Source organism: Vitis vinifera, chromosome 2, assembly GCF_030704535.1.
Source record: "Vitis vinifera cultivar Pinot Noir 40024 chromosome 2, ASM3070453v1".
NCBI classification, from domain to species: domain Eukaryota; kingdom Viridiplantae; phylum Streptophyta; class Magnoliopsida; order Vitales; family Vitaceae; genus Vitis; species Vitis vinifera.
Window position 1 is genome coordinate 316827 of NC_081806.1, and position 26110 is coordinate 342936.

General features: G+C 35.0%; 4 protein-coding genes across 6 annotated transcripts; 2 read left to right on the top strand and 2 right to left on the bottom strand.

Moving 5' to 3' along the window:
- The first annotated feature begins 1529 nt into the window (after window positions 1-1529).
- LOC100246733 (G-patch domain-containing protein 1) lies at window positions 1530-11274 on the top strand. 2 transcript variants are annotated; one of them, XM_002278289.4, is made up of 11 exons: window positions 1530-1737; window positions 1852-1936; window positions 2207-2283; window positions 2398-2422; window positions 2505-2598; window positions 2685-2751; window positions 4142-4238; window positions 9682-9860; window positions 10151-10378; window positions 10453-10569; window positions 10870-11274. In XM_002278289.4, the coding sequence occupies exons 1-11, from the start codon at window positions 1660-1662 to the stop codon at window positions 10933-10935; spliced, it is 1113 nt and encodes a 370-aa protein (XP_002278325.1). In that variant the 5' UTR covers window positions 1530-1659; the 3' UTR covers window positions 10936-11274. The 2 variants fall into 2 exon arrangements, with proteins under 2 accessions (XP_002278325.1, XP_010658390.1); XM_010660088.3 differs by having other exon boundaries at window positions 1567-1737; window positions 2395-2422.
- LOC104881111 (meiotic recombination protein SPO11-2) lies at window positions 10868-15397 on the bottom strand. Its single transcript, XM_010660080.3, has 10 exons — window positions 15095-15397; window positions 13877-14006; window positions 13669-13806; window positions 13498-13586; window positions 12341-12469; window positions 12164-12258; window positions 11922-11984; window positions 11767-11843; window positions 11547-11674; window positions 10868-11449 (listed from the first exon to the last, which is right to left on the bottom strand). Exons 1-10 carry the CDS (start codon window positions 15371-15373, stop codon window positions 11315-11317), a joined length of 1263 nt encoding a protein of 420 aa, XP_010658382.2. The 5' UTR covers window positions 15374-15397; the 3' UTR covers window positions 10868-11314.
- Window positions 15398-18423: 3026 nt separating this feature from the next.
- Window positions 18424-20067, top strand: LOC100251862 (WRKY transcription factor 22). 2 transcript variants are annotated; one of them, XM_002278185.4, is made up of 3 exons: window positions 18424-18910; window positions 19015-19131; window positions 19230-20067. In XM_002278185.4, exons 1-3 carry the CDS (start codon window positions 18537-18539, stop codon window positions 19732-19734), a joined length of 996 nt encoding a protein of 331 aa, XP_002278221.1. In that variant the 5' UTR covers window positions 18424-18536; the 3' UTR covers window positions 19735-20067. The 2 variants fall into 2 exon arrangements, with proteins under 2 accessions (XP_002278221.1, XP_010658402.1); XM_010660100.3 differs by having other exon boundaries at window positions 18436-18910; window positions 19018-19131.
- A 2078-nt stretch (window positions 20068-22145) lies between these two features.
- On the bottom strand, window positions 22146-25851 carry LOC100255237 (endoglucanase). Its single transcript, XM_010660105.3, has 8 exons — window positions 25445-25851; window positions 24801-25013; window positions 24083-24283; window positions 23924-24001; window positions 23690-23842; window positions 23084-23192; window positions 22836-23002; window positions 22146-22709 (listed from the first exon to the last, which is right to left on the bottom strand). Exons 1-8 carry the CDS (start codon window positions 25670-25672, stop codon window positions 22347-22349), a joined length of 1512 nt encoding a protein of 503 aa, XP_010658407.1. The 5' UTR covers window positions 25673-25851; the 3' UTR covers window positions 22146-22346.
- Window positions 25852-26110: the final 259 nt, after the last annotated feature.

Genomic DNA, 26110 nt, shown 5'->3' on the forward strand with positions numbered 1-26110 from the left:
TGCTAAATTCAATAAATAAATAAATAATACTTATATCATACTTGATTTGATATTCAGTAATTTAATAAAAAAATTCATAATATTATAGTTACATGCAAATAAAAAATAAGGAGTTATTTTAAGTTCCAAGTCATATTCTCAAATTAATAAACTTGTTGACAATCTAACATATTATGTTCCACTCAATTTAAATTTCATTTTTTTAATATGAAAAATTTGTAAAAATAAGGTTACAAGCATAAAAGAAATAATATGGTTATTATAAATTAATTTTTATTCATTCATTTATGACATTGATTTAATGAGTATTTTAATTTTAAATTATTTAAAAAAATTATTAAGTTTATTAATGAATTTAATGCATTATATCTTATTGGGTTTATGATTTATTTATTTAATGAAAATTTTTGAATAAATATAATTATGCATAAAAAAGTTTTGATTTGTGATTTTCATATTAGTTAAATCTATTTTGAATTTTGATTTTCATATAATTAAAGATTTTAGATTTTGATTGGTGAAAAAAAAAAAAGAGATCATATTTTACTTTATTTTTTGTGATCTTTTTTTTTTAAGTTTTACTTTTTTGTCTGTAAGAGTAGCTGAAACAAATTAAAACTAAGGCTAGGTGTAATTGTTTTCAACAAGTTTTTTTAGAAAAAAAAATGATAACATATTTGGTCATTAAATGTTTTCTAAACATGTTTTTGAGATATGTTCCACAAAAATATTGTATTTTTTAATAACATATTTTAATTGCTTTTAATTAGTTTTATTATTTTTAAAAATAACTATATATATATAAAGGGAAATTAAAGTAAAGTATAATAAATAAATAAATTATTTTAAAAAATAGAAAATTAATCGAATTTTGGTTTAAATATGTACATTTGTTAATTATTTTTGAAAACTTTTTCAAACAAACCCTACATTACATTTCTTTTCTTTTTTAAAAAAAAAATTAAGAAAGAAAAAACTTTTCACTCTCATTATTTTATTTTTATTTTTAAAATTTTGAAAGAGGTTTTAAGAATGCTCTACAAGATTTCTTATATTTTGTATAATTGTTTTATTTTTAAAAATAAAAAATAAATCCAGGCTTTATTTAAAATTAAAAAAAGAGAGTAAATTTCACTCTTTCTTGAAATACACTTAATTAGAGTTTAAATTTCATGGAATCCATTAATTTTGAATTAAAGAAGACATAGCGGAAAAACAAGAATGGGAAAGGTATACATCACGAAATTCTAAACTAATAATTATCGCCTGTGTTTAGTCTCGATGTGAGTGAAATTAACCATTTTTAAAAGTAAATTAAAAAAATTGTTTTTTATTTTTATTTTTTTAAGGAAAAAAAAAAAAAACCATTTCGAAGTCGGATAAAAATAATATCCATTTTAGGCGGTGTCCAAAGCATGCCCTATGGAATTACCTACTGTATCAGATAGCTGATTTGATAAGGGCCGTCGATATTGGTGGGGCCCATGAGTTTTCTGGAAGGCACCCACCGATCCACGCGTCTCCACCGACGAAAAATATGGTCGAGAAGCACCGTAATTTTGCCTTCACACCCTCTTAGGTTTCGAGCTCTTCTGAACTTATTCTCTTTCTGCTCTTTGGGAAACGACTTTGTTTCGTCGGCGGAACAGCGAAGCGGCCATGGCCGCTCCTGAAGCTCCTCTCTGCTACGTCGGAATTGCCAGGCAATCCGCTGCTTTTCGCCTCATGAAACAAATGGTACTGTCTTTCTCTATATATGTATATTCATCTTCTGAGTTTGTTGGAGATTTTTTCTGGGTAAAGTTTTTGGTATGCGATTTCGTTTGATCGATTGGAGTTGGCGAGATGTAGGGGTGGGAGGAAGGCGAAGGGCTTGGCAAGGACAAGCAAGGGATTAAAGGCTACGTTAGAGTCCAAAACAAGCAGGACACTTTAGGTTTGTTCTTTTTATCTCTTTTTAGCGTTTCGTATATCCAATTTATGATCCGTTTGGTTGTTGATAAAATGCCGGATAGTAAAAAAGAAATGAAGTTTTAGAACGTGGATTCATTCTTTTATTGAGCTTGATAAGACTGTTTCTCCTGGTTGTGTTACTGTGTATTTTCCTTGTGTTTTGTTGGAAACCAAAAGGAGAATTAATAAATATCGAGCTGTGTGAACGATTCGCTTTGATTGATTTCCTTTTGTTTTTCGATTTGAACAACAGGTGTAGGTGTAGAAAAGCCAAACAATTGGGCATTTGATACTGCACAATTTGACAGTATTCTCAAGAAATTGAAAGTGGTAATTTTCATTTATTCGTTGAACGAGAATTTAGCAAACTGTACATTTGGTGTGGCCATTTGTTTTTGTTAATTTGATCTTTTTCTTTTTGTTTTTGATCTTTATAATTAGCAGCAAGCAGTGGAAACCAACGATGAAGGTATAACTAAACATAAATGATTTGACATTGCTTCTACTATCTTAATGTATAGACCGAATAATATCATTTTTGTATTTAACAGTTGATGAAAAGAATGATGTTCAAGCTGGTAAAGAATCTGATGCCTCTAAAGATGTCAAGGATCCAGTTGTCAAGGTTACTCGGCCACAGGGACGGTAAATGCATCTTGCCTAAGTTCTGTATTGTTATTGGTCAGTGCCCCTTTCACTAGTAGTTGTTGAGAGTTGTATGCAATGATCAGGTACAAGAGAAGAGAGAAAGGGAAGCTTGTCCATTCATATTCTTCCAAGGATCTTGAAGGAATTCTTGTAAGTTTTTTTTTGTCATTAGCTATTTTTTTTATTTATTTATCCTTAAAAACAATTTCTCCATGTTTCATTTTTTGAGATATTGGACGATTGTGGAGATGTTTGAAGTAGGTATAGCAAGATTGTAATTTTGCAGCCACCAGTATTTTTTTTTTTATAATTATTATTGTAGTGGGGTGGGATAGACAAAATGAGAAAATGCGTTTGAAAATAAGGCACCAAAGTATACAAGATGTATACAAATCGTGCATTAGGCAAACAAAAAAAGAGAGAACTAACAAAAAACCTCTCTCTCTTTAGTTGGAGTTCAACCAATCTATAAAATCTATCATGGACATAGAGGTATCATCTATGTACACTCCAATCCCCCAATCTAAAAAGATATGCATGGACTGTTGTGCATTTTCGAAAACTCTCCTGTTTCTTCCCATCCAAAGTGTCCAAAAGAGGCACAAGGGGACGACTCTTCATGCTTTCTTCTGCTTTTTCCCCACAAAGCAGCCACTGGTATGTTATATGTGGCTTAGTTTGTTTGTTATTGGCATGCTCTAGTATATCTCTACTTTCAAATTTAGAAATGAAGGCTCCTTCAAAATTTTAAAATCCCATTCCTTCTATAGATTGTGGTTTTTTGGTGTCATATATCTTCCTACATTATGAGGTATGCTTTAAGAATAGAGTTTGTACCATCTATTCATATTTTCCTGGTTTTTATGTTCTCGTGCACTTTCCAAGTTTTGAAATTAGTGCATCTATCTTCTGATCTATATTAAGACTGGGTTGTGTAATCAAAGTTCTGTAATATTATTGTGTGGATGATTGCTATGACTTACTAAAACAATACCGAAGATAATGTAGCAATTCGGGTGTCAATTTCTTGTTAGCTAATAAATAATATTGACTTATTAAGGTCTGTCTTAATGAGCTTTTGGTTTTAAAATATTTTAATATTTGTGAAAACTCCTCAATTAAATCAATACTAAACTTAAAGATAAAACAGAAAAATGGGAGCTTGTGGTGAGGAGTTGGAGTGGGGACATGGGAGGAGGATTGAAGATGAAGTCCTGGCAGGGACCAAAAAAGTGAAAATTTTTCATCTTCCATCAATATATGAAACTCTCCATCACAATACATCAGTTTATATTAAGGTATCAACCTAATAATAGGATAGTAGTAGAATGTGCTGTTGGCAAGATTCCATCCTTTTAATTGACTCATTATCATATTTTCAACTCCTCCACAAATTGGGGTATGGGTATCAATCTTGCAACTTGCTGAGAAGGTCATGAATATGAGCATTGTTTCCCCTATTGGGGTATATTCATCACTAAATTCATGACTGGTTTGGAATTTGTCACCTTTTACTTATGTCTGGTAATTTGTACTGCAGGTGAAAAAGGTTGAGGATTCTCCCCAGACAAATCCCAGTCAAGATGCTGAATTGGGGTCTGATGAGGAATCAGACATTCATGTTTTCAATGTTGAAGGTAGCTTTTGCAATTGAAGTAAACAAGAACTGTACTCTTACCATTTTTCTCCATGTGATTGAATTCTGCCATTTATTTAGTTAAAATTCAATTCCATATGCATTTTGTTTCCATTTAATTTTATCATGTTTTGTTTTCTTTGAATGATATACTTTGCGTGTTCTAGTTGAAACCTGGTTTGACCATCCTATGTCCACTATCTGAATCAAAGCCAGATTTCAACTAAGTATCATCTTTTGTTTGATTTGTGCAGTTTTATTTTTATTGTTTTATCTCGTGCTTAGGTGTTTAGAAATTCCAGGTAACTTCTAACTTGCTTGTGCTAAAAGAGGTGCCACTGCATGATCATTTTACCTCTGTATCATGCATTCTTTGATCCAATCATCGAAGTAATGAAGGATGATATTCCTGATTGTGTATAATTTAGTGGACAATTTGATGATTTTTTTTTTTCATGGATAAGACTTAAGACAGGAATGTTACTATTAAAAGAAAAAAAAGTCAAGCATTCGGCATCATGTTGCCGCCAAGATTAGTCTTTATATCATTGCTAAAATCATTGAGAGATCCTGTCCCTATGGGGGAAAGCCTTTTAAAGTTTATTCAAGGAAGAAAGAGAAGACCTAAGTAAACTTTAAGTATGATTAATATAATTAGAATTTGAGTCATGATAGGTTATTAGAGTCCTAGTAGAATAGGTTATTAGAGTCCTAGTAGAATAGGTTATTAAAGTCCTAGTAAACTTTGGATTTCTTAGAGAAGCCTATAAATAGGCTAATCAATGTAAATCAATGGGATGAATTTTGATGAATAATATTATACTTTCTTTCATTGCAAGGTTGCAACCCTCAATGGTGAGACTCCATTGATTTTCTTCTAGGTGAGACTCCTAGAAGGCCTTAGTGAGACTCTAAGGTTTTCCATCTTTTCTTCATTGTTTCTTCTTTCTCTCTATTTCTTATCTTATAATTTTCTCTACCATAAAGTTTATTCCTTGTTCCTCTCCTTACACCCTAAAAATAAAACCCTAGCCCACCTATCCTTGAGTGTAGGCAACCATCCTAGGGTTGTCCTACATCAATTTTGGTATCAGAGCCAAAATTCTTGGCTTGAAGGCATATGCAATTAAGGAGCGGAGCAACTTATGCAAGCATGAGTTCCAAAAAAACTTCTAGCAATCAAGCTGCTGATACAATACGCTTGGAGGAAATTTCAGCCACACAACAATCCCATCAAGATGCTATAGTACAACTAAATAGCAAACTTGATGAGATCATGAAGTTATTAGAAAAGAGCCAAGAAAAACGACCAATTGAAGAGGAGATCGCAAGTCATCAATTTAAACAATCGCCAAATCGATCACGCGAAGAACAAGACAATTTTATGATGGGGAATCAAAGAAGGGCCAAACTTTTTGAGCTAGATGATGATGTGACAAAAAAGGTACGTCTTGAAGTTGCTGAATTTTATGGAAAACTAAATCCAACAGCTTTTCTTGATTGGATTATGTCAATGGAAGATTACTTTGATTGGTATGCAATGCCCGAAAATAGAAAAGTTCGTTTTGTGAAGGCAAAGTTAAAAGGAGCAGCACGTCTATGGTGGCATAATATTGAGAATCAAGCTCATAGAACTGGACAGCCGCCTATTGACACATGGGACGAGATGAAGTTGAAGATGAAGGAGCACTTTCTCACAACTGATTATGAACAACTTATGTATACAAAATTGTTTTCCCTTAAACAAGGTACCAAGTCCGTTGAAGAATATACAGAAGAATTCCATGAATTGAGCATTCGAAATCAAGTGCAAGAAAGTGATGCTCAACTTGCAGCCCGCTACAAAGCTGGACTTCGAATGGAGATTCAACTTGAGATGATAGCTGCACACTCTTATACCGTAGATGACGTTTATCAACTAGCCCTCAAAATAGAAGAAGGCCTCAAATTCCGGGTTTCCAGGCATCCAAGTTCACAAATTGGGAGCACTTTCTCCAACAGGACAACAAGCAAACCTTTAAGCACATCAAACTTCAGAACTTCTATTCATGTGAATGATGGGGACAACACTCAACCAACTTCGAATGTGGCTCATCAGAATGGTAATAAGGGTAAAAATTCAATGAGCAATGGAGATAGAAAAGTAGACGCGACTCCTTTATGCTTTAAGTGTGGTGGGCATGGTCATTATGCTGTTGTATGCCCAACCAAAGGTTTACACTTTTGTGTTGAAGAACCAGAATCTGAATTGGAAAGTTACCTAAAGAAAGAAGAGACCTACAATGAAGATGAAGTTAGTGAAGAATGTGACTACTATGATGGTATGACGGAAGGACATAGTCTTGTAGTACGACCTTTATTAACCATTCCAAAAGTAAAAGGAGAAGAAGATTGGCGACGTATTAGCATTTTCCAAACACGTATTTCTTGCCATGGGAGATTATGCACCATGATCATTGATGGAGGTAGCAGTTTGAACATAGCTTCACAAGAACTTGTTGAGAAGCTAAACCTTAAAACAGAGAGACATCCAAATCCATTCAGAGTAGCATGGGTTAATGACACCTCTATCCCGGTAAGTTTTCGTTGTTTAGTAACATTCCTTTTTGGTAAGGATTTTGAAGAGTCTGTATGGTGTGAGGTCTTACCCATTAAAGTAAGTCATATTTTACTTGGAAGACCTTGGCTCTTTGATAGAAAAGTTCAACATGACGGCTATGAAAATACATATGCTCTCATACACAACGGACGTAAGAAGATCCTTCGTCCAATGAAAGAAGTCCCTCTAATTAAGAAGTCGAATGAGAATGCACAACCAAAAAAGGTACTTACTATGTGTCAATTTGAAAATGAGAGCAAGGAAACTGAAGTTATTTTTGCTTTAATGGCTCGGAAAGTGGAAGAATTTAAAGAACAAGATAAGGAATATCCAGCAAACGCACGTAAAATCCTTGATGACTTTTCTGACTTGTGGCCTGTAGAGTTACCTAATGAACTCCCTCCTATGCGTGACATACAACATGCCATTGATTTGATTCCCGGTGCATCATTACCAAATTTACCAGCCTACAGAATGAATCCAACAGAGCATGCTGAATTGAAAAAGGCAAGTTGATGAATTACTTACTAAAGGCTTTATTCGTGAAAGCCTAAGTCCTTGTGGAGTTCCTGCCCTACTAACACCAAAGAAGGATGGATCATGGCGGATGTGTGTGGATAGTCGTGCAATCAACAAAATCACAATCAAGTATCGATTTCCAATTCCAAGACTTGATGACATGCTAGATATGATGGTTGGATCAATAGTCTTCTCAAAGATTGATCTAAGAAGTGGATATCATCAAATACGTATTAGACCAGGGGATGAATGGAAGACATCTTTCAAAACAAAGGATGGATTGTATAAGTGGTTAGTCATGCCGTTTGGACTAACCAATGCTCCAAGTACTTTCATGCGGATTATGACGCAGGTATTAAAACCTTTTATTGGACGGTTTGTTGTTGTCTATTTTGATGATATTCTTATCTATAGTCGATCTTGTAAAGATCATGAGGAACACTTGAAGCAAGTAATGCGCACTCTTAGGGCTGAAAAGTTTTACATTAATTTGAAAAAATGTACTTTCATGAGCCCTAGTGTTGTATTTCTTGGCTTTGTTGTGTCTTCTAAGGGTGTTGAAACAGATCCGGAGAAGATCAAAGCTATTGTTGATTGGCTAGTACCAACAAATATCCATGAGGTGCGAAGCTTCCATGGAATGGCTACATTCTATCGACGATTTATTCGAAATTTCAGCTCCATTATGGCCCCAATTACTGAATGCATGAAACCTGGTTTATTTATTTGGACCAAGGCGGCCAACAAGGCATTTGAAGAAATCAAATCCAAGATGGTGAACCCTTTTAGCCCACGTCCTGAGATCGAGTATTTTTTTTATGATCAACTTGTGTCTACTCGACAAGGTGGATACCAAAAATTTTTGGTAAAATGGCGAGGCAAACCACACTCTGAGAATACATGGAGTACGACAACGGATTTTCAGAAGATTAACCCCAATTTCTATGAATTGTATCAAGCATCTAACTCGTCGGAGCCGAGTTCTTTCAAGCCGGGGAGAATTGATGGGGGAAAGCCTTTTAAAGTTTATTCAAGGAAGAAAGAGAAGACCTAAGTAAACTTTAAGTATGATTAATATAATTAGAATTTGAGTCATGATAGGTTATTAGAGTCCTAGTAGAATAGGTTATTAGAGTCCTAGTAGAATAGGTTATTAAAGTCCTAGTAAACTTTGGATTTCTTAGAGAAGCCTATAAATAGGCTAATCAATGTAAATCAAAGGGATGAATTTTGATGAATAATATTATACTTTCTTTCATTGCAAGGTTGCAACCCTCAATGGTGAGACTCCATTGATTTTCTTCTAGGTGAGACTCCTAGAAGGCCTTAGTGAGACTCTAAGGTTTTCCATCTTTTCTTCATTGTTTCTTCTTTCTCTCTATTTCTTATCTTATAATTTTCTCTACCATAAAGTTTATTCCTTGTTCCTCTCCTTACACCCTAAAAATAAAACCCTAGCCCACCTATCCTTGAGTGTAGGCAACCATCCTAGGGTTGTCCTACATCATCCTGTCCCTAACATCCCTAGTCCATGTTGGGAAGTGGTAGCATGTCTGTGCCATGCACACAGTCCATAGATGCATAATTACCACTCAGAAAAAGGTGTATGACAGGGTAAGAGGAATGTCAGACTTCAGTGTTTTTGATATATGTATATGCGTGCCTCTTTCTAAATATACTCTCATCAATTTGTTCAAGATGATGTGACTGTCCCAAGTGCTGTGATTTATGCTATGCATTAAATACTAAGTTAGTTCCTCAGTATTGGTTTATCCTGAGTCCATGTTGAAAAATGGCCCCATGTCCATGCCCATGTTTCATAGATACATGATTATGGGAAAGAGGTGTATGACAGAATAAAAGGAATATCGCTGATAAAAAAAAGAAGAATAAAAGGAATATCAGACTTCAGCGATCTGAAGTGTACTTATGCATGCTTGGGTGTGTGTTTGTGTGTCACTCTCTGAATCTGATGCTGACTCCCTTGGTTCTTGTGATTCCTTGCATTAAACAACAGTTGACACTTCCTTAGCAGCAAGCTGTCTTTTAACATGTTGGACTGGCAGGTCATTTGTTCCTTTTTTTGTTCATGATTTGTTGTTTAAAACCACTGTATATAATGGATTTTCTGAGCATTTGGTTGTATGATGTAGCATCTTTACTGATGTTGTATATATGTGCCTATGCTACCTTTAAACATCTCGTATGTTGCATGCTGGTCAATGTAGAGCATTTTAATTTTCTCAATAGTCTCCTCAACTTTGCTGCTGGCTGGAAAATATGATAGAAATTGTATTTTTGAAATAGAACTCCTGTTCTGTGTCAGGAAACAAAGACCAAAGTGTTTCAGAAGATTGGTGGGGACATAAGTATGGATTTGTTTCAGGAGGTCTTCTTGGAGCGTCTACAAAAAAAAGGTCCCGTCCAACTGATAGCACTCAAAATTTCAATAAGAGGACTGCATTTTTTGAAGAAGATCAAGAGAATCTTTACAAACTTGTCCAAGTATGTACCCTTTTCTTTGCTTGAACTTTACGAACTATTCCAAGTATGGATTTTTTGGCACTCTTATCTCCCCCACATCAAGACACAAAAACTATCATTATCATTACAAAATATGCAATTATTATGGGTTTCATACTGCATAACTAAAACTGTAGTCATTGCATTGGGTCAAACTGGTATAAATTTTGAAAACTCTGTTTAATGTGTGATTTGCTGACTAGAAGGGCAAAGATAGGAGAAACAAGGTAACAAGATAAGACTCTTGATACATGTGTTTTTTTTATCTGCAGGATAAAGCCACAACTGGTAAGCAAGGACTAGGCATTAAGGACCGCCCAAAAAAGGTAGCTGGATGCTATTTTGAGGGGAAAAAGACATCATTTAATGATAGTGATGATGAGGATGCTTCTGATTATGGTTCTTCAGCAAAAAGCAAACAAGGTGACATGTTTGAAACAGAAGAGAATGGTGAACCCAAAGTAAAGCTAAAAAGGTTATGTAAACAGCTTCTTCGGCAGGTGTGTCCCCCAAAGTTGATACCTGTTATAATAACTAGAAGTGTCTTTTAACCACTACTGACTGCTTCTTGCAGGTGCCTGAGAAGTCATTGAAGCTGAAACAGCTTAAAGTACTCATTGATGAACACTCACCCTACATTTTTTCCAACTTCTCCTCAAAGAGGGATGCTCTATCTTACTTGAAGCAAAAGGTATGACTATAGCATCTCCTGAACAATTTTGTTAATTTATGCATACTGCTTCTTTGTCCTGATTGCAAGTGATTTATCTCAACTGCTCTCTTGTCATTTTTCATGACATACTTATATGGGTTTAGGTTGACCTAAAGAACATTTCTGAACATATTAGTTGATTGTCATAGAACTAAACCTTGTTTTAGTTGTAGGGCAAGGGAACCACTTGCATGTTCTTGTTTAATGTGTCAAAAGCATTATATATTTTCTTTTGACCATAGAAGTGAAAAAATGACAATTCTTGTCTTGTGGCTGCAGCTTGAAGGTAGTAGGAAGTTCTCATTGAAGGGAAAGGAAGTGACTCTCTCATCAAAGAGAGGCTGAAAATTTTTGTTAGAAATTTGAGGGCCCGGCAACGCTCTGTGTACATTGCAGTTGAGACTGGATTAGGATCCGTTTCAGTTATAATGCAATTATTGGATTCGTTAAAATCAATTGGGTAGAAAGCATTTATTTTGCTCACACTTTACATTTTTTTAGACTGATTATATGATTCAGAGTGTGTTGGATTTTTTAGTTGAGGCATGTATTATTAATGACAGTAATGATTATTATGCATTTTGTTTTAGAACAGTGCAAAATAAGATGGTTGAAGCATCAGAGAGAGCATGGTTTCAAATGTAACACTATATCCATTCAATTCAAGCATCTTCTTTAAACCCAGTTTATATTTTTCTTCCAAGAGAAAATTGCATTAATTCTATTAGACGTAATTGGCTTGTACTATTTTCTTTGCTATGTATTTACCCAAGAAATTGTATCCACGGAAGTAGAGGGCTTCAATTTCTGCTCGTCTGCCACTCTGAACCATCACTTCTAATTCATTTCTGTAGTTCTCCTGACAAGCACAAAAAGAAAATACAAACTCTCTTCCAGAACTAAGTTTTTAAACACGAGAGAGATCACATTCTGTGATGTTGGATGATGCTTTTTACCTCTAAGATCTCTGAGGACTTCAAGCTCTTAGCAATTTGAAGGTCTCGTGGCTTCAATGGAATCAAGGATTCTTCAGGTATAAGCTGTAAATCATCCCCTCGAAGCCCTAGCCACTTGACATTACAAGCTGGATGTTGGGAGATATATCAATTGGCATTTTTATGTTCAATTCTAATACAGCAAAGGTTAAAATTTTATCAGGAGAGAGCAAGAAAGCACCGTATCTGTATGCCTCGAGGCCCATCCCAATGCTTCCAAATTTGAAGGTGCAGAGTATAGCCAGTCCAGCTGGATTCCTAGAAAAATTTTAAGTCCCGGAAATGAGTCTAGGCAACAACATTTATGATGCATTGGGCGAAAAAGGTCATCCGTACCAGTCAACCAGTGCCAAAATGGGCAAATCAGGGAAAGCTCTGCTCATTCGGTACAGCAGGAACCTGCTTATTACTCTACAAGCTTTAGGGTATAATCATATGAAGCAAACAAGAAAACCCTACTACTTAAAAAAAGAAGTCACCGGATAAATGGTTGTCAGTTGGAGTTGCCTTTACCATCCAAAAAGAAATGCAATGAGTATTTGAACCAAAGCTTTAGCAGTTCACACGTTTGAAGTTACCTTGTGGCAATATCTGGGTAGCCTTTGGCCGTGATAAGAATGCTTGGAATTTGATTGAACACTCGATCCTCAGCCAGCCGCTGGAATATCGCATGCTGAACAGAAACCATAACTGAAAAAATCCTTGGAAATGAGGATGACCATTATGTTTATGGAGAATTTAAGTAGGCCAAATACCTTTTCCACCACAATGATATACCGTGCATCTGTCTTCATAACCATCCTCTCTAATAAATTCATGTCACCAGAGATGGCGTGCCCAGATGACCCACATGCAGAACAGTCCACAGTTTCTTGGTTTGGCTCCTTTTCGAAGTTCCAAAACCAAGGAAACAAGCATTAACTAACGTATGCATCATACCATCCAAATTAAAAGTAAACAACATCAAAAACATCAAATCATGACGAGGGTTTGTTTCATCAAGTCACTAATGCTTTGTAAACATGTTGTGTGCTCACCAAGGCCTGTTTGTTGCTATCTCCTGGTGATTTTTTTTCCTTTTTGGGAAAGGAAAATCTATAGATAAGATGACTCCTTAATATGTTTAGTTAATTCTATTACTCTAAAACTTTTCTTGGAGACCTGACTCCACTGGTTAACCAGTCTCCTATAAGGATTTCGTTCCCATTCCTTCATCTTCTCGCATTCGTTTTAAATTTTTATCCAGATAGATCTCCATATTCATCCATTGCCCCACAACAAAGGTAGCAGACCCAACTTTGAGCCTCTGGAGTCATAACTAGGAGCATATATAACATATAATCTAAATCTCAATCAATATAGCTTATTCCCAACAACACTTACTTCCCTTGACGTCAATTTATCCCCAAATCAAAAGAAAAAAAAACACTATAAAAAGTGATTTTTTTTTTTAATGTTTGGTTTTAATGAAAAACGCAAAAGAAAATCAATATAATTAAAATTAATTAGAAATTTATGTTTTTTAATTATTAAATCTTTATATAAAAGAGAAAAAAATAAATAAAATAAATTTAAAATAATATATAAAAATAATTTTAAAATAATATATAAAAATAATTTATTGACTTTAAATCTATTTTTCTATATTTTTATTTACTTTCCCCCCTCTATTCTTTCCTTACCGTTTCCTCAAATATTCCTGGAACCAAACATAGCCTCATAGTCTCAAGCCCAAATAATGAAAAAGTGAAAAACCAAACTTTGCTAAGTCATTACCATTTTTTCAAAGTCGTTCATCCAAATCCATTATCTTGTGATTGAAAGTCCTAAAGGCCGGCAAGTTAGTCAAGTTAAATTTTATAGTCAATCACTGAAGAGACGTTAAAAAAAGGGAAAGACCAGAGATGAATGCCTGCAACAAAAGCCGGCCTGTTACAGCTCCTCTGCTAGATGCCATGATCCCCAGACTATATCGACTGCACCGAAGCAAGGCCACAACATCTGAGGCAAAAACTAATGTCAGAAATAGTATGGAAAGCCCAAGAGAATTAATGTAAGAAGCACAATTGGCAGTAGAAGTGACCTTGGATTGTCCTGTTAACCTGTAACTGACAAGTGAAATACTGTGGAGAACTACAAAGCAATTTGTAGAAGAGCTCCCTCTGAGTCACCCTCTTTTCCTGTACCAGAATCTGGAAACACATCTCCACAACCTTCCACACTGCTCACACCACTGAAAAATCATCAACCTTTTATTGTACAAACCTTCTGACGAATAAGAAAATGGTTACCTCTAACAAAGGCTTTAGCAGCATTTGGCCTCATCAAAGACCTTGTACAAAAGGAATGCGAGAGGAAAATGCAAGAAACCTCAGTCAGCAATCCTCGATTCACCCTACTGTTACTCCACCTTCTACTGATCTGTCCACAGAAGAAACATACTTGGGAGTTGTTTGGTTAAATGAAATATTTAGAATCTTTCATTTTGTTTCTTTCCTTTGTCTCAGCAGCCAACATGAAGGTAAACAAAGAGAGGTTAAATTCGATCTGATTAACAAATATGCGTCTTCAGAATTTGGACAAATTGCCCGATTCTAATGGAAATATTCAAACACTTTGAATATTTTATTTTGCTTCGCCTTCTTGTCATCTGCCTTCTCAACTACCCACAGGATGAACATCTTAGGATTCAAACCCTAATGGATTTAAGCACTTCCAAGTGAAAGATTCAAATACTTTCATTCTTTAATTTTTCATTTTGATTCCTTTCCTCTTCCTCCTTTTATGGAAGTTAAACAAACAGAGACTAGATTTCTTTTCATTCACACACAAAAGAACTTCTTCACATTCAAATGCTAATAGATCAAATTAATCACTTAAAAGTGGAAATTCAAATGTTTTCAATGTTTAGTTTTGCTTCCTTTTCTTTTCCTCCATTTTCTTAGCAACCAAACGGAATGTAAACAAACAGAGGCAATATTTATTTTTTATTTATCATAAACATCTTCAGAACTCAAAACACTAACAGATCGAAGTAAGCGTTTCTGAGCAAAAGATTTAATCATTTTGCCTCCGTCTCTTTTCCTCCATTTTCTCGGAATCTAACCGAATTTAAACAAACAGAGTTGTTGTTTTCATTTGCACATAAACATCTTTGGAATTCGAACGATAAAATTAAGCATTTCTGAGCGAAAGATCCAAATATTTTGAACCTTCCATTTTCTCTTCCTTTTCTTTTCCTCCATTTTCTTCTATGACCTTAAGCAAGATTTGTTTTCCACTAAACAAAAACACCTTAAACATTGAACCATAATAGATCAAATTACGCGCTTCTGAGCAAAAGATTCAAATATTCATCTTGCTCCTTTTTTTAACCTCTGTTTCCTCCTAAACCAAACAGAAACTGAACAAACTGAGGCTAGATTCATTCTGATCACGACACAAAAATCTTCAAAATTCAAACACTGATACATCAAATAAAGCGCTTCCGAGAGAAACGAACAACGAACCAGAGGGAGATCGGAGATAGCAGGAGAAGGAGAATTCAAGATCTTGAGAAAATTGAGAACTGCCACTTCGATTCTGGCTCTGGCCTCTGAGGAGCCGATGATGTCTGCGTTGCAGAGGTTCTGATCGGAGAAGAACGTCGAAGATCTACAGAGATCTGCCATGGCTTGGTTCGTGCGCGCGGGAGTTACAATGAATTTGAAAAAAAAATACAACAGAACTGACTTTGGAGAATGCAAACGACGTCGTTGCCAGTCGTGATGACTCATCATTATTGTCATGTGCCGTACGATTGTGTATTAATTTGAAAAATAGCAATATGGCTATTTTATGAAAAAGCATGAAATTTTGTACAATACCTGGAAGGGCTAAGCATGGTACGCTTTTTATATAATACCATGAATCACTATCTCCGATTAGGGGTGTAAAAAGGTATGATTATACTTCAATCAAAATCAAATTAGATACACATTAAGTTACATTTTGAGTCCAATTTATTTTTAAAACTAATTGAAACTATTTTAAACTTAAAGTTTATTTTAATTTTTTAGTTCAAGATATAATCCACGTGTTAAAAATTAATTCAATCATTACTTTAATACAATCTAGTATAACAAGCCTTATCAAATATTAAGTGACTATATATAAATTTTAAAATATCAATTTGATAACAAAAAAATTAATGGTCAAACCAATAATCAATTTTAATTGATTTGTATCGATTTATTTTTATTTTTATTTTTATTTGTATCTTTGATTTGATTAGGGTTTTATTATTTTGCATCTTATATACTCTTTAATTTTATTGTTTTATATTTTAATTCTCTATTTTTGTAACCTTGTTTTATTTATATCTCTCAATAATTTCTAACTCCACATTTTTTTTAAAATTAGTTTTTTTTTTAAAAAACATGTCGATTTTTAGGGGAAACAATTGGAAATTTTAAAAATGATTTAAGAACGTTGATATTGTATACCAAAAACTTGGTACGAAAGCCATGGTTAAAATAAGTTATTTTAATAGGAAATGTATCCCGATTTCCTAACATCTTCTTTCTTCAATGCGGTCTACAATTCAGCCTGGAAGGCTTTCAACCATTTGGTCCATTTCTGACTGAACCCCAGCAAAGCGCCTTCAATTCCTCAAACCGGAATTTTCAAGCGTAAAACGTTGAATGTCAAAAGAGGAAAAGAAGGACCAAATCCAAAAGCCAAAAGCCAAAAGCCGAAAGCTAATTATGAGGCTTTAGAATTATCTAAAATTCGTATTCTGTACAGGATAGAGCTCCCCACATTCAACGCAACCGCCTTCAATCCCATCAAGCCTCTCTACTCGCCTACAACCCTCTACGCTCTCCATTCTCACTTCAATTTTCTTTTTTCTTTTTTAAATCTGAAAAAAAAAGAGTGGGTTGGCGGTCCCAAAAGTCTATTTTTGAGTTTCCTGGATTTCACGCAATAGGGTTGCAATCACTCGTGGAGTTCAGCACACTGCGCAACTTGCAAGTTGCAAGCATGACTTGGTCATTTTCCCTTTCCACAAGGGAGATGTGATGCTTCATCATTATGTGATTCGCAGTAAGGACTGGAAAAATTAGGTCCATGGCCCCATTTACTCAAATGGCAAGTGTTTCCTCAAATTGGGTATTAAAGTTATGACAGGGGTGTGTTTCGCGAGGGTACTAGAAATGAAAATAAGATGAAAATTGAAAAAATTTGATAATACCGTATCAAATAGATGAATCAAAATTTAGTTAAAGTAGGATCTAATTTTCATAAAAATAAATTTATGATTCCAATATTTTAAATATGACCTAAAATGAATAAAATTGGACATGTAAACTACTAAGAATATGTTTTGATTTATTCGGGAAACAAATAAATTATTAAAACTTGAAATTTTTGAAAAAAAAAATTATCATCACTTTGAAAAATTGGAATAGAGAAAAAAAAAAAAAAGATAAATCAATTCCATTCTTATTAATATTACTATCTGAATTGTATTTTATAATAAAAACATAAAAAAAAAAACTATAACAAAAAAATTTAATCTTATTCTTATTAATATTTTGATTCATTTTTTTTGTGATTTATTTTCTTTTTCATTCTATTTATATTCCTATTCTTATTTACTAATCACACCCTTAACCTATGTTTTTTTATTATTCAATATTACTTTACCACATTTATATTAATTTCTTTAATTGCTTTATTCAATTTTCATGAATTTTTTTTTTAATTTTATAAAAAATTTCGTCAATATTCATAAAAGCGGGATCTTTATTATCACCCCCACCCGCACACTTTTCATATTAATATCTTTTTAATAACTGTCTCCCATCATTCTCTCCTTAAAGCAAATCCCGGTGGGGTGTTGAATTTACACGTCCTTTTTGTGCCTAAAAAGTGTTGGCAGCTCATGTTTGAAAGTCTATTGGACAGCGAAACACACTTCGTGAACACTTAGAAAATTTCCCACGAGCCTTTTGACAAATTATCCGGCCATGGTGACCAGCCGACGTACGAAGAGTGCGAGCCTGTAGTTTTTTTTTTTAATTACGGTTTTTTCTCTTATTCAATCCAGAGGCCCACCCTTGAAAGTAGATAAAACGCTTCACACTCGCTGCTGCCACCGACTCTGCAACTTGCTCCTGGTCGTGGGTGATGAACTCACAAACTCGTTGAAGAACAAAATTACACGTATAAGTGTTTTTTTTGGAAGCTATTGACTGCTCACAAAGGAGCAAATTTTTTAAAATTTTCAAAGATAATAAATTTTAATTTTAAAAATAAAAATAAAAAACCCAAAAACTACCTTAGTTTTTTTGGTTATGAATTAAAATATAAATCAAAATTTATCTTTTTGGTGTCATATGAAAAGTGCATCATCAACCATCACATGTACAAACATATTTCATTCTCGTTAATTTATGTCCAAGTTTATATATTTGACTTATTTTTTATTGGGTCGTATATTTGTTATTGAAGTTATGTCTTTTTTTCCGTGAATTTATGGATTAGCGAAATGTCAAAGGTACCACAGATTAACTCAAATTTTCTGTTCCTTTTTGTCCTTATAAAATTTATTTCTTCCGTCATGAGTGTGTCATGGAAAGACATTTCGTAGTTGAAGGTGCTTCCATTTCATAGCTCTGACACTACTTCAAATCGAAAAGGCGAGAGACGCTTCTCTTTTTCCTTTTTGATAATGCGAATGTGGTATTCAAACCATTATCTTTTGACATTTTTGAAAGTCAACCCAATGAAAACGCGGAACAGGTCGAAGATATGGGATAGACGCCACGAGGCCTCTCCAAGTGTCGACAAATATTTATGATGTATATATATGAAATTCGCCCTGAATATCTTCTCACAACTTGATCTCCCTTTCCAACCCAAAGTCAGAGCCACCATTATTTAATTTTTCTCTGTTTTTCTTCCTCAATGATGAGCGAGTTTTTGGGCATGGGGGACTGGGATTTGCAGTCTGTGGTTAGGGGATGCGCCATTAATGAAGCTTCCTCGGCCGCTTTCATGGACACTTCGTTGCCTTGCTTCGGCCCCTTGGCGATTCAACAAGACGAACTTCTCTTCAGCTTCCCCGACTTCTTTGAAACTACCACTGTTTTGGACGAATTGGAGCAGTTGTACAAGCCTTTCTACCCTGTTCTGCAACCGCTTTCTCCCGTACGAACAGCTGCCGCGCCCTCCATTTCCATGGAAGACCCAAAGAAGATGAAAGGGCAGGACCATCTTCCTGGCACTGCTGACAATGGTGGCGGTGGCCCTGGTTCTCACGGGGCTAAACCCAAGAAAAGGTGGGTTGATTGATTATGGGTTTGGTGCTTTGAAATTAGATTATTGTATATGTAGTTGCAGTTCTGATGGAAACATTTCATTCATGTTTATTTTTTGCTTTCAGCAGGAAGAACCAGCAAAAACGAGTGGTGCAACATGTAACAGCCGAGGGTCTGTCTTCGGATGTGTGGGCTTGGCGTAAATATGGGCAGAAACCCATTAAGGGTTCGCCTTATCCAAGGTGGGTTTGCTTGGAATTCTCTTGTTGAAGGCCATGGCTCATATAATTCTATTCATCTCTCTTACATGTCTTTCGCTTTTTTTTTTTTTTTACATCAGGAGTTATTACAGGTGCAGTAGTTTAAAGGGGTGTTTGGCGAGAAAACAAGTGGAGAGGAGCCGAACAGATCCGGAGATTTTCATTGTGACCTACACAGCTGAACACAGCCATTCTCATCCAACTCGCCGGAATTCCCTCGCCGGAATCACCAGAAACAAGTTCTCCACACCTAAAAAACCCAGCAAAGCCGAGCCGCCCAGCACACCAACAACAGTGGCCAATGATTCGTCCTCTTCTCCAATTTCAACCTCCGATTTCTCTGCAACAACCCCTTTAATGTCCGCCATGGAAGATGAGTTGCAGCCATATGTAAGCCAACAAGAGATCCGAGGAGAAGAAGATCAGAAGCTAAACGAGAGGAATAACACCAACGAGGTTCACATCTCTGATGAGATACTGAACAACGATTTCTTCCTGGGCCTGGAGGACATGGACTTTTCTGTACAGTTCCCGTCTTCTTTTCTTCAACCTTGGTTCGCCGCAACTGCCGCCGGCGGTTGCTGATTCCACCACACACGACATGGGATGTTACTCGTTAAATTTTCCCTTTAACCTTTTGTTCCAATACTTGTTTCTCTCTCTCTCTCTCTCTCTCCATCTCCATTTTCTTTTACTGTTAACTTCTGGTTTTGTAAATGGTATCAGACATTAGACAAGAGGAAAGATGAATATTGTACATCTGAGAATGATATTTTATGTAACAAGTTGGATAGTTAGTTTCCCAATTCTTTAAGTTCCCACCAGGATTAGGATAACATCATCGTCTCTCTCATTTCCTAATTAATCATTCAATAATGCAAAATTAATACCCTAAGACTTTTAGGCTCTTCTTTTTAATTTGCATGTGTCTTTGTTGTACACAGCTCCTCCACGTATGCAATGGCGACATAAAATTAATGACGGTCCATTATAGTTTATTATAATGTAGTACATGTGTGTTTGACTAATAACCTTGGATCACTCGTGATTAATTAAGCTTCAAAATTTTAGGGTTTGAATATTATACTAAATCTAGATATATTTAAAGGTCCGATTAATAAAGTTATGCCATGTATATATACATTTAGCTCATATTATTTTTTATTAAGCCTGATGTTATTTATTTTATATTAATCTTATTATTTTATACTTTGATCTCACTATTAATTTATATTTGATCTCAATTTTTTGTATCTTACTCGAAACAAGGTCCGATTAATAAGGTTATGCCATGTATATATACATTTAGCTCATATTATTTTTTATTAAGCCTGATGTTATTTATTTTATATTAATCTTATTATTTTATACTTTGATCTCACTATTAATTTATATTTGATCTCAATTTTTTGTATCTTACTCGAAACTTTACCATGTATTCTTCCATATTTCAACTTTTTCTTTGAACTTAAGATGATCCTACCTTTTTAGAGGAATTTGAATTCAAATGCTTGAATCCAAAAAGTTATAATTTGAAAAATTATTAATGGTATTAACACCCATTATGCTAGACCCAATAAATTTAATATAGTACAAAGGGGGTTATTTGCCATTGAGTCCTAACTCCTAAGTCATAAATTTAGCAATAAATTTGTTCCATTAAGTGCTTCAATGACTTCAATAAATATCTCTAAAAATATCGATAATCCCCGGGATGAAGTTTTTGATACCATAATATGTAATAAACTCTCTTTTTTTGGGTAAATAAGTTATAAAGTTGTGATGGTCCATTGATATTTATAAATGCAAGACTTGGTTTAATCAACCGATTGTCATATCTTTTAAAAAGACCATTTGGTTTACAGCATATGGATGTAAAAAGGTCATTACAATTAGTTAGGCTAATTATTACGGTTGAAGAATCCAGAGCTCAAGCCCAGTAATGTCCGCCGCAGTACAGTCCAAAAGGCCTTAAACTTTCTTAATCTTCCATACGCAGAAAACACGTAGGCAGCCCCACAAAAATTGTCCGCTCATCCTTGCGACTTGCAAGACAGAAGGGCTGATTCTTTTCAGAACTCCTAAGCTATTCAGATTACTTCACCGGCTTCCTCCCTAAAATCCTCATTTAACGTTCCATGTTCACACTGATGCGCGCGACGATATTTTGTTAGGATTTGAATTAACTTGGTATATGTAATTGGTCTCACGAGAGTAACGACCTAAACTTTTGAATTAATTAATAATTTAATACCATATTAAGGCATTAATTTAAAAACTTAAGATTAATGTGAGACAAAAATTTTAATATTTGGGAGATCATAACTTCCAACCTTATCACTTGTAAAAGCTGAGTCACCCAAAACATGTACTTCCTATTTCAAATTAAAGTTCAAATGAAAATATAGCTGCGGATGTGCATTCAATGATTCAAATAGCACGGCTGTGACATCGAGGGAGAGTGAAAAGAAAACGGTGTCGTTTCTAATTAATTAGTCTTATTCTCATTTCTCAGCCGTCAGCACTACGAGCCCGTTTGTGAACAAAATCCCACTTACAATTTACAAAGAGGTATTTTCCTTTATGTATTTTTTTTTTCCTTTGGTTGCCAAAAGAATGAGGAAAAAAAAAAAGGGAGATCACAATAGTTGTTTTTGACTTTTAGGATTTATTCTTACAAAAATGAGTTTTTAATAACAATTTTAAAAGTAATTCTCAATTGTTTTAAGAGACAAAAATTAATAATTTTTTTTTAAAATTCTATATATTTATATTGAATACAAAAATTCTAAAATATATTCTATATTTTTAATTATTTTTAAGAATATTTTTTTAAAAATATATTAAACATATTAGAGCAATTTCAAAAACAACCTCTTGGCTTCCAAATGAATAAAAAGTCGATAAGTAGCATCTCTTGGATGTTTAGCTAAAATGAAATGCTAGAAAGCTTCTATAAATTATGATAAAAAAATTGAAATAAATAAAGAATGAAATTGCAATGAAGCTCAAAGCATTTCTAATCAGCAGTCACGGCAGTTTTTTTACACCACACATCATGGCATTTATTCCCTTATTAAATTCACAGACCAAATATAAACTAAACAGTTGATTCCATATGAATATCATTTTATTTAGTTACATTCACTTTTACTCATATGTGTAATTCTAGGTATATCCCAAAACATCAACCATGTCTATTCATCTGCCCCATCTGCGCGCGGAAGCTCTGCTCTGGTTTTGTGAACCAAGGCAGCCACTGAACCCACAAAGGCTGCATTGGCATAGGTGGTGGGTTCAGAGTGAGAGTAGTCTGATCTCACATCACTGAATTGATCATCAGAATTGGGGCCTCCCACAATTGCACCCACATGGGTGTTTGGGTTGGGTTCGGTAGAGGAATACCAACTTGAGTAGCCCTGGTTGCAGCCCACCTTGTCTGGAAGAGCATGGATTGAGGGGATGGATGCACCCCTATGGTGTAATTGCGTTGGATATTTGCTTCCGTAACCCAACATGTATGACATCTTCTTGGGGTTGTTACCTAGTATGTAGTCCACCTATTAAACCAACAACAAAATATATATATATATATGTTAGGGTTTGTTTGGTAACTACTTTTGAAAATTGGATTTTTACCATTTTCTAATTTAGAAATAACAACTTGATCCTATGATGCACTTAACCTGTGATTTTGCAAAGGCTCTGATTTGAGAGGTGGGGAAATGTGCAGAGCCACATTGGACTCCTCCGATTTGAGCTGCGGCTAGTGTTTTAGAGTAGATGAGTAGCACCATGGAAGAGGTCGTTACATACTGTAAATTGTTACCGTCTCTGGTGTACAGAAGCCCACCTGCCAAAAAAGGCCATAACTCAGTTTGTTTGGCTTGAAAACCTCAAATCGAGAATTAAGACTTCAAATCTTCGATTTTACCTGGAGTTGTTCTAATCTGCACAGAGCTACTCCCCGGCATCAATGCACATACAAATGAGTCTGCGTCGGTCTTAAACTTTCCCAAATCCTTTGTCCCGTCAAAGAATTCCTGAACAAAGTTTAATTAATTCCTTTTCATTTTCTTTCAAAAAAATAATAAATTAAGAATATATATATATATCGGGAAGTGTTACAAATTCCTGTTCAATATATACTCTTTTTTTTGTAAAAAATCTTGTATGTAGAATATTGATTTCATATGTTCCTATATTGTATTAGATTACCTTGTAGAATGAGAAAAATTATTATAAATATTTTACGTAATAAAAGAAAAAATGTTATGAAACATAAAAGAAGATAGAAAGTTTATACATGATAGGTATAGATGTAAAAAAAAAAAGGGAAAAGTTTGTAGAGCAAATGAGTTAGGGAATAGATACAAGAATAGAAAAACATGGAGGTTTTGAAATCTAATAGTAGTATTGTTTTTATAATATAATGAAATGATTTCTATTATCCGGGAATATACAATTGCCTAAATTAAGTTGAAATTTATCTTTATTTTCTTGAATTAATATATTAGCATTGAAGCTTCGATGTTAATACCTTGGCTAGTAATGTCTGAGCTCCCACAAATTTGTTGTCCCAACTGAACTCTGTCACTGCCTGACTCCACCCTTGGTTGCTTGAGACATAGTTCAAGTACCTGGTTTCTCCACTAGCCTTGTACAGCCAAGCCGCAGCCCATAACAGCTCGTCCTTTTGAAGAATTTAGGAACCATAATGAGACGTAAGGATTAATTACAGCTATTAATACTTTCTATGTGGCTGGGCTTTTACCTGATAACCTGAGTAAGAGCAGTAGAAAGGGCAAGAAGCTTGGTAAGATCCTCTGTACTTGTCTGCAAATTCAAACAGCTGAAACACATCTTTAACAAATCAGACCAATAGATATTAGAGTTTTGGGTGGCATGAATCGACTTAAATTCTACTCCTTACCAACTTTGATCGTTTTAATAGCGTTGCAGAGTAGTTGGAATCAACCCCTTTAAAGGCAATTGAGGCAGCAGAAAGAGCGGCCGCAGCCTCAGCTGCTGCCTCGGTGCCTGGTGAAGTAGAATTTATCTTGTATAGCGTTCGAGGAGTGTCCATGTCCTCGGGCCGCTCCCAGCACTGGTGGTCGTTGTTTCCATCTCCAACCTGTGGAGCGGGTGTCAGTGAACAAATAAGGATTGCAATCATACTAATGATCACTTATAATCAGAAAACAGTTCTTGAAAATAGTTTTTAAAAACAATTCTTAATTGACTTCGGGAACAGAAGTTTATTAGGAAAAAAACAGTTTTCTGAGCTTTTCTGTAAAGTTATTGCACCCCATGATAAGATATAGAAGTTTACCAAGTATTTCTCATGTTTCCAATTATTATCCAGAATACGTTATAAAAATCAATTGAAAGCATCTCGAATTTGTTATAGAAACCAATTTCTTGTTAAAAAACTGTTTTCAGAACAGATTATGAAAAAACTGTTGGTTGTTAAAACTTTATCAAACATGTTTTCTAAGTTAGAAAACTGCTGCCCTAATAACAGTTGTCAAATGGGGCCTATACAATTTTCTGGTCCAAGGTCCAACAGTCTCTGGTTGTTACAGTGAAAGTTTAGTCGATGGTCATCCAATTATCTGTGTGCAGCTATCAATGGAGTTTTGAATGAGGACCTGAGTATATAGTGTGGTGGATGAAGTATGAGCCCGCAGTATGAAATTAGCTCCCCAGCGGATTGCTTGAAGAAGGTAGGTGAGCTGCTTGACTGAAGAAATCTCTCTCCGGTACTCAACAGCTGCCCAACTCAACAAGCTCACACTAAACGCCATGGGCCACCCAAACTTGACATTGTCTCCGGCGTCATAGTATCCTCCAATCAATTTCACCTGTCACAGATCAACCATGAACCATGAAATTCTCTGTGAGTAGCCGGAATTTATAGGAGATCCCAACCAAGGAAATCCTTGGAAAAAGTTATGTTTGAAGGTGAAACTCCACTTCTACATAAAACTCCTAAATATGGGCAACGGTATTTAAATGATCGTCTGAAGCAATTCATGAACAATAACTTATAAAGTCATTCTTAAAAAACAACATGCTTATTATATAATGCATTATTAAAAACATTATCCAAGTATTTTTTTTAGCTTATTTTTAAATGCAAAATGATTTTTCTCAAAAGCTTTTTTATGAGATGGTTATGAATAAAAGCGCTACAGGGTAAAAGTGCTTTAACTAGAATCATTCTCATATCCCCTCTTCCTTGTTCAATTAATAGAATAGTTTTCAAAATCTTATTTTGACAAAAAATTCATACATTTTCAGGCATGCCATCAGAGAGCGCGGAGTCTCCCCTCCACTTCACCCGCTGGCTGGACGGCAGCTTCCCAGACCGCTGCCCTTCAAAGAACAAAATGGCCTTCCCAAGGGCCTCTCCATAATCATGACCCAACCCCAACAACCTCTCATCCTCCATGGCTACACCATTCCGGCTAGCCAAAACACACCACAAGACCAGACCCCACACCATTCCACCATAGCCCATGCTTCTAATTGATTCTGTAAATGCAATGATGCATGCAGTGATCGCTCTAGGGCCGGTTCCTATTTATAGAAGTGCATTATTTGAACTGAGAGGTATGGGTATTTTGGGAAACATGCATGTGAAATGGATGAAGATGAAGATGATGGAGGAGTGGACATGGCGTGAGGGAGTTATAGTGTCACAAGGTCATATACATAAGATGTCACAGAGATTTATCACAAATCTGGTGCTCCCATTCCTCAACGTCATTAGATTCCAATGTGGTAATGATGGTATTTTGGTTGATTTGAATTCTCACTGGAATTTGATTTGAACACGGGAAGGGTAGGTAGTGCACAAGAGAGAGCCATTTATCATTGTCTTTAGGGTCAAACTATGATAACTCCCCATACCATAAATGAAGTGATCACCTCTATCGAAAGATACCTATTGTTTTAT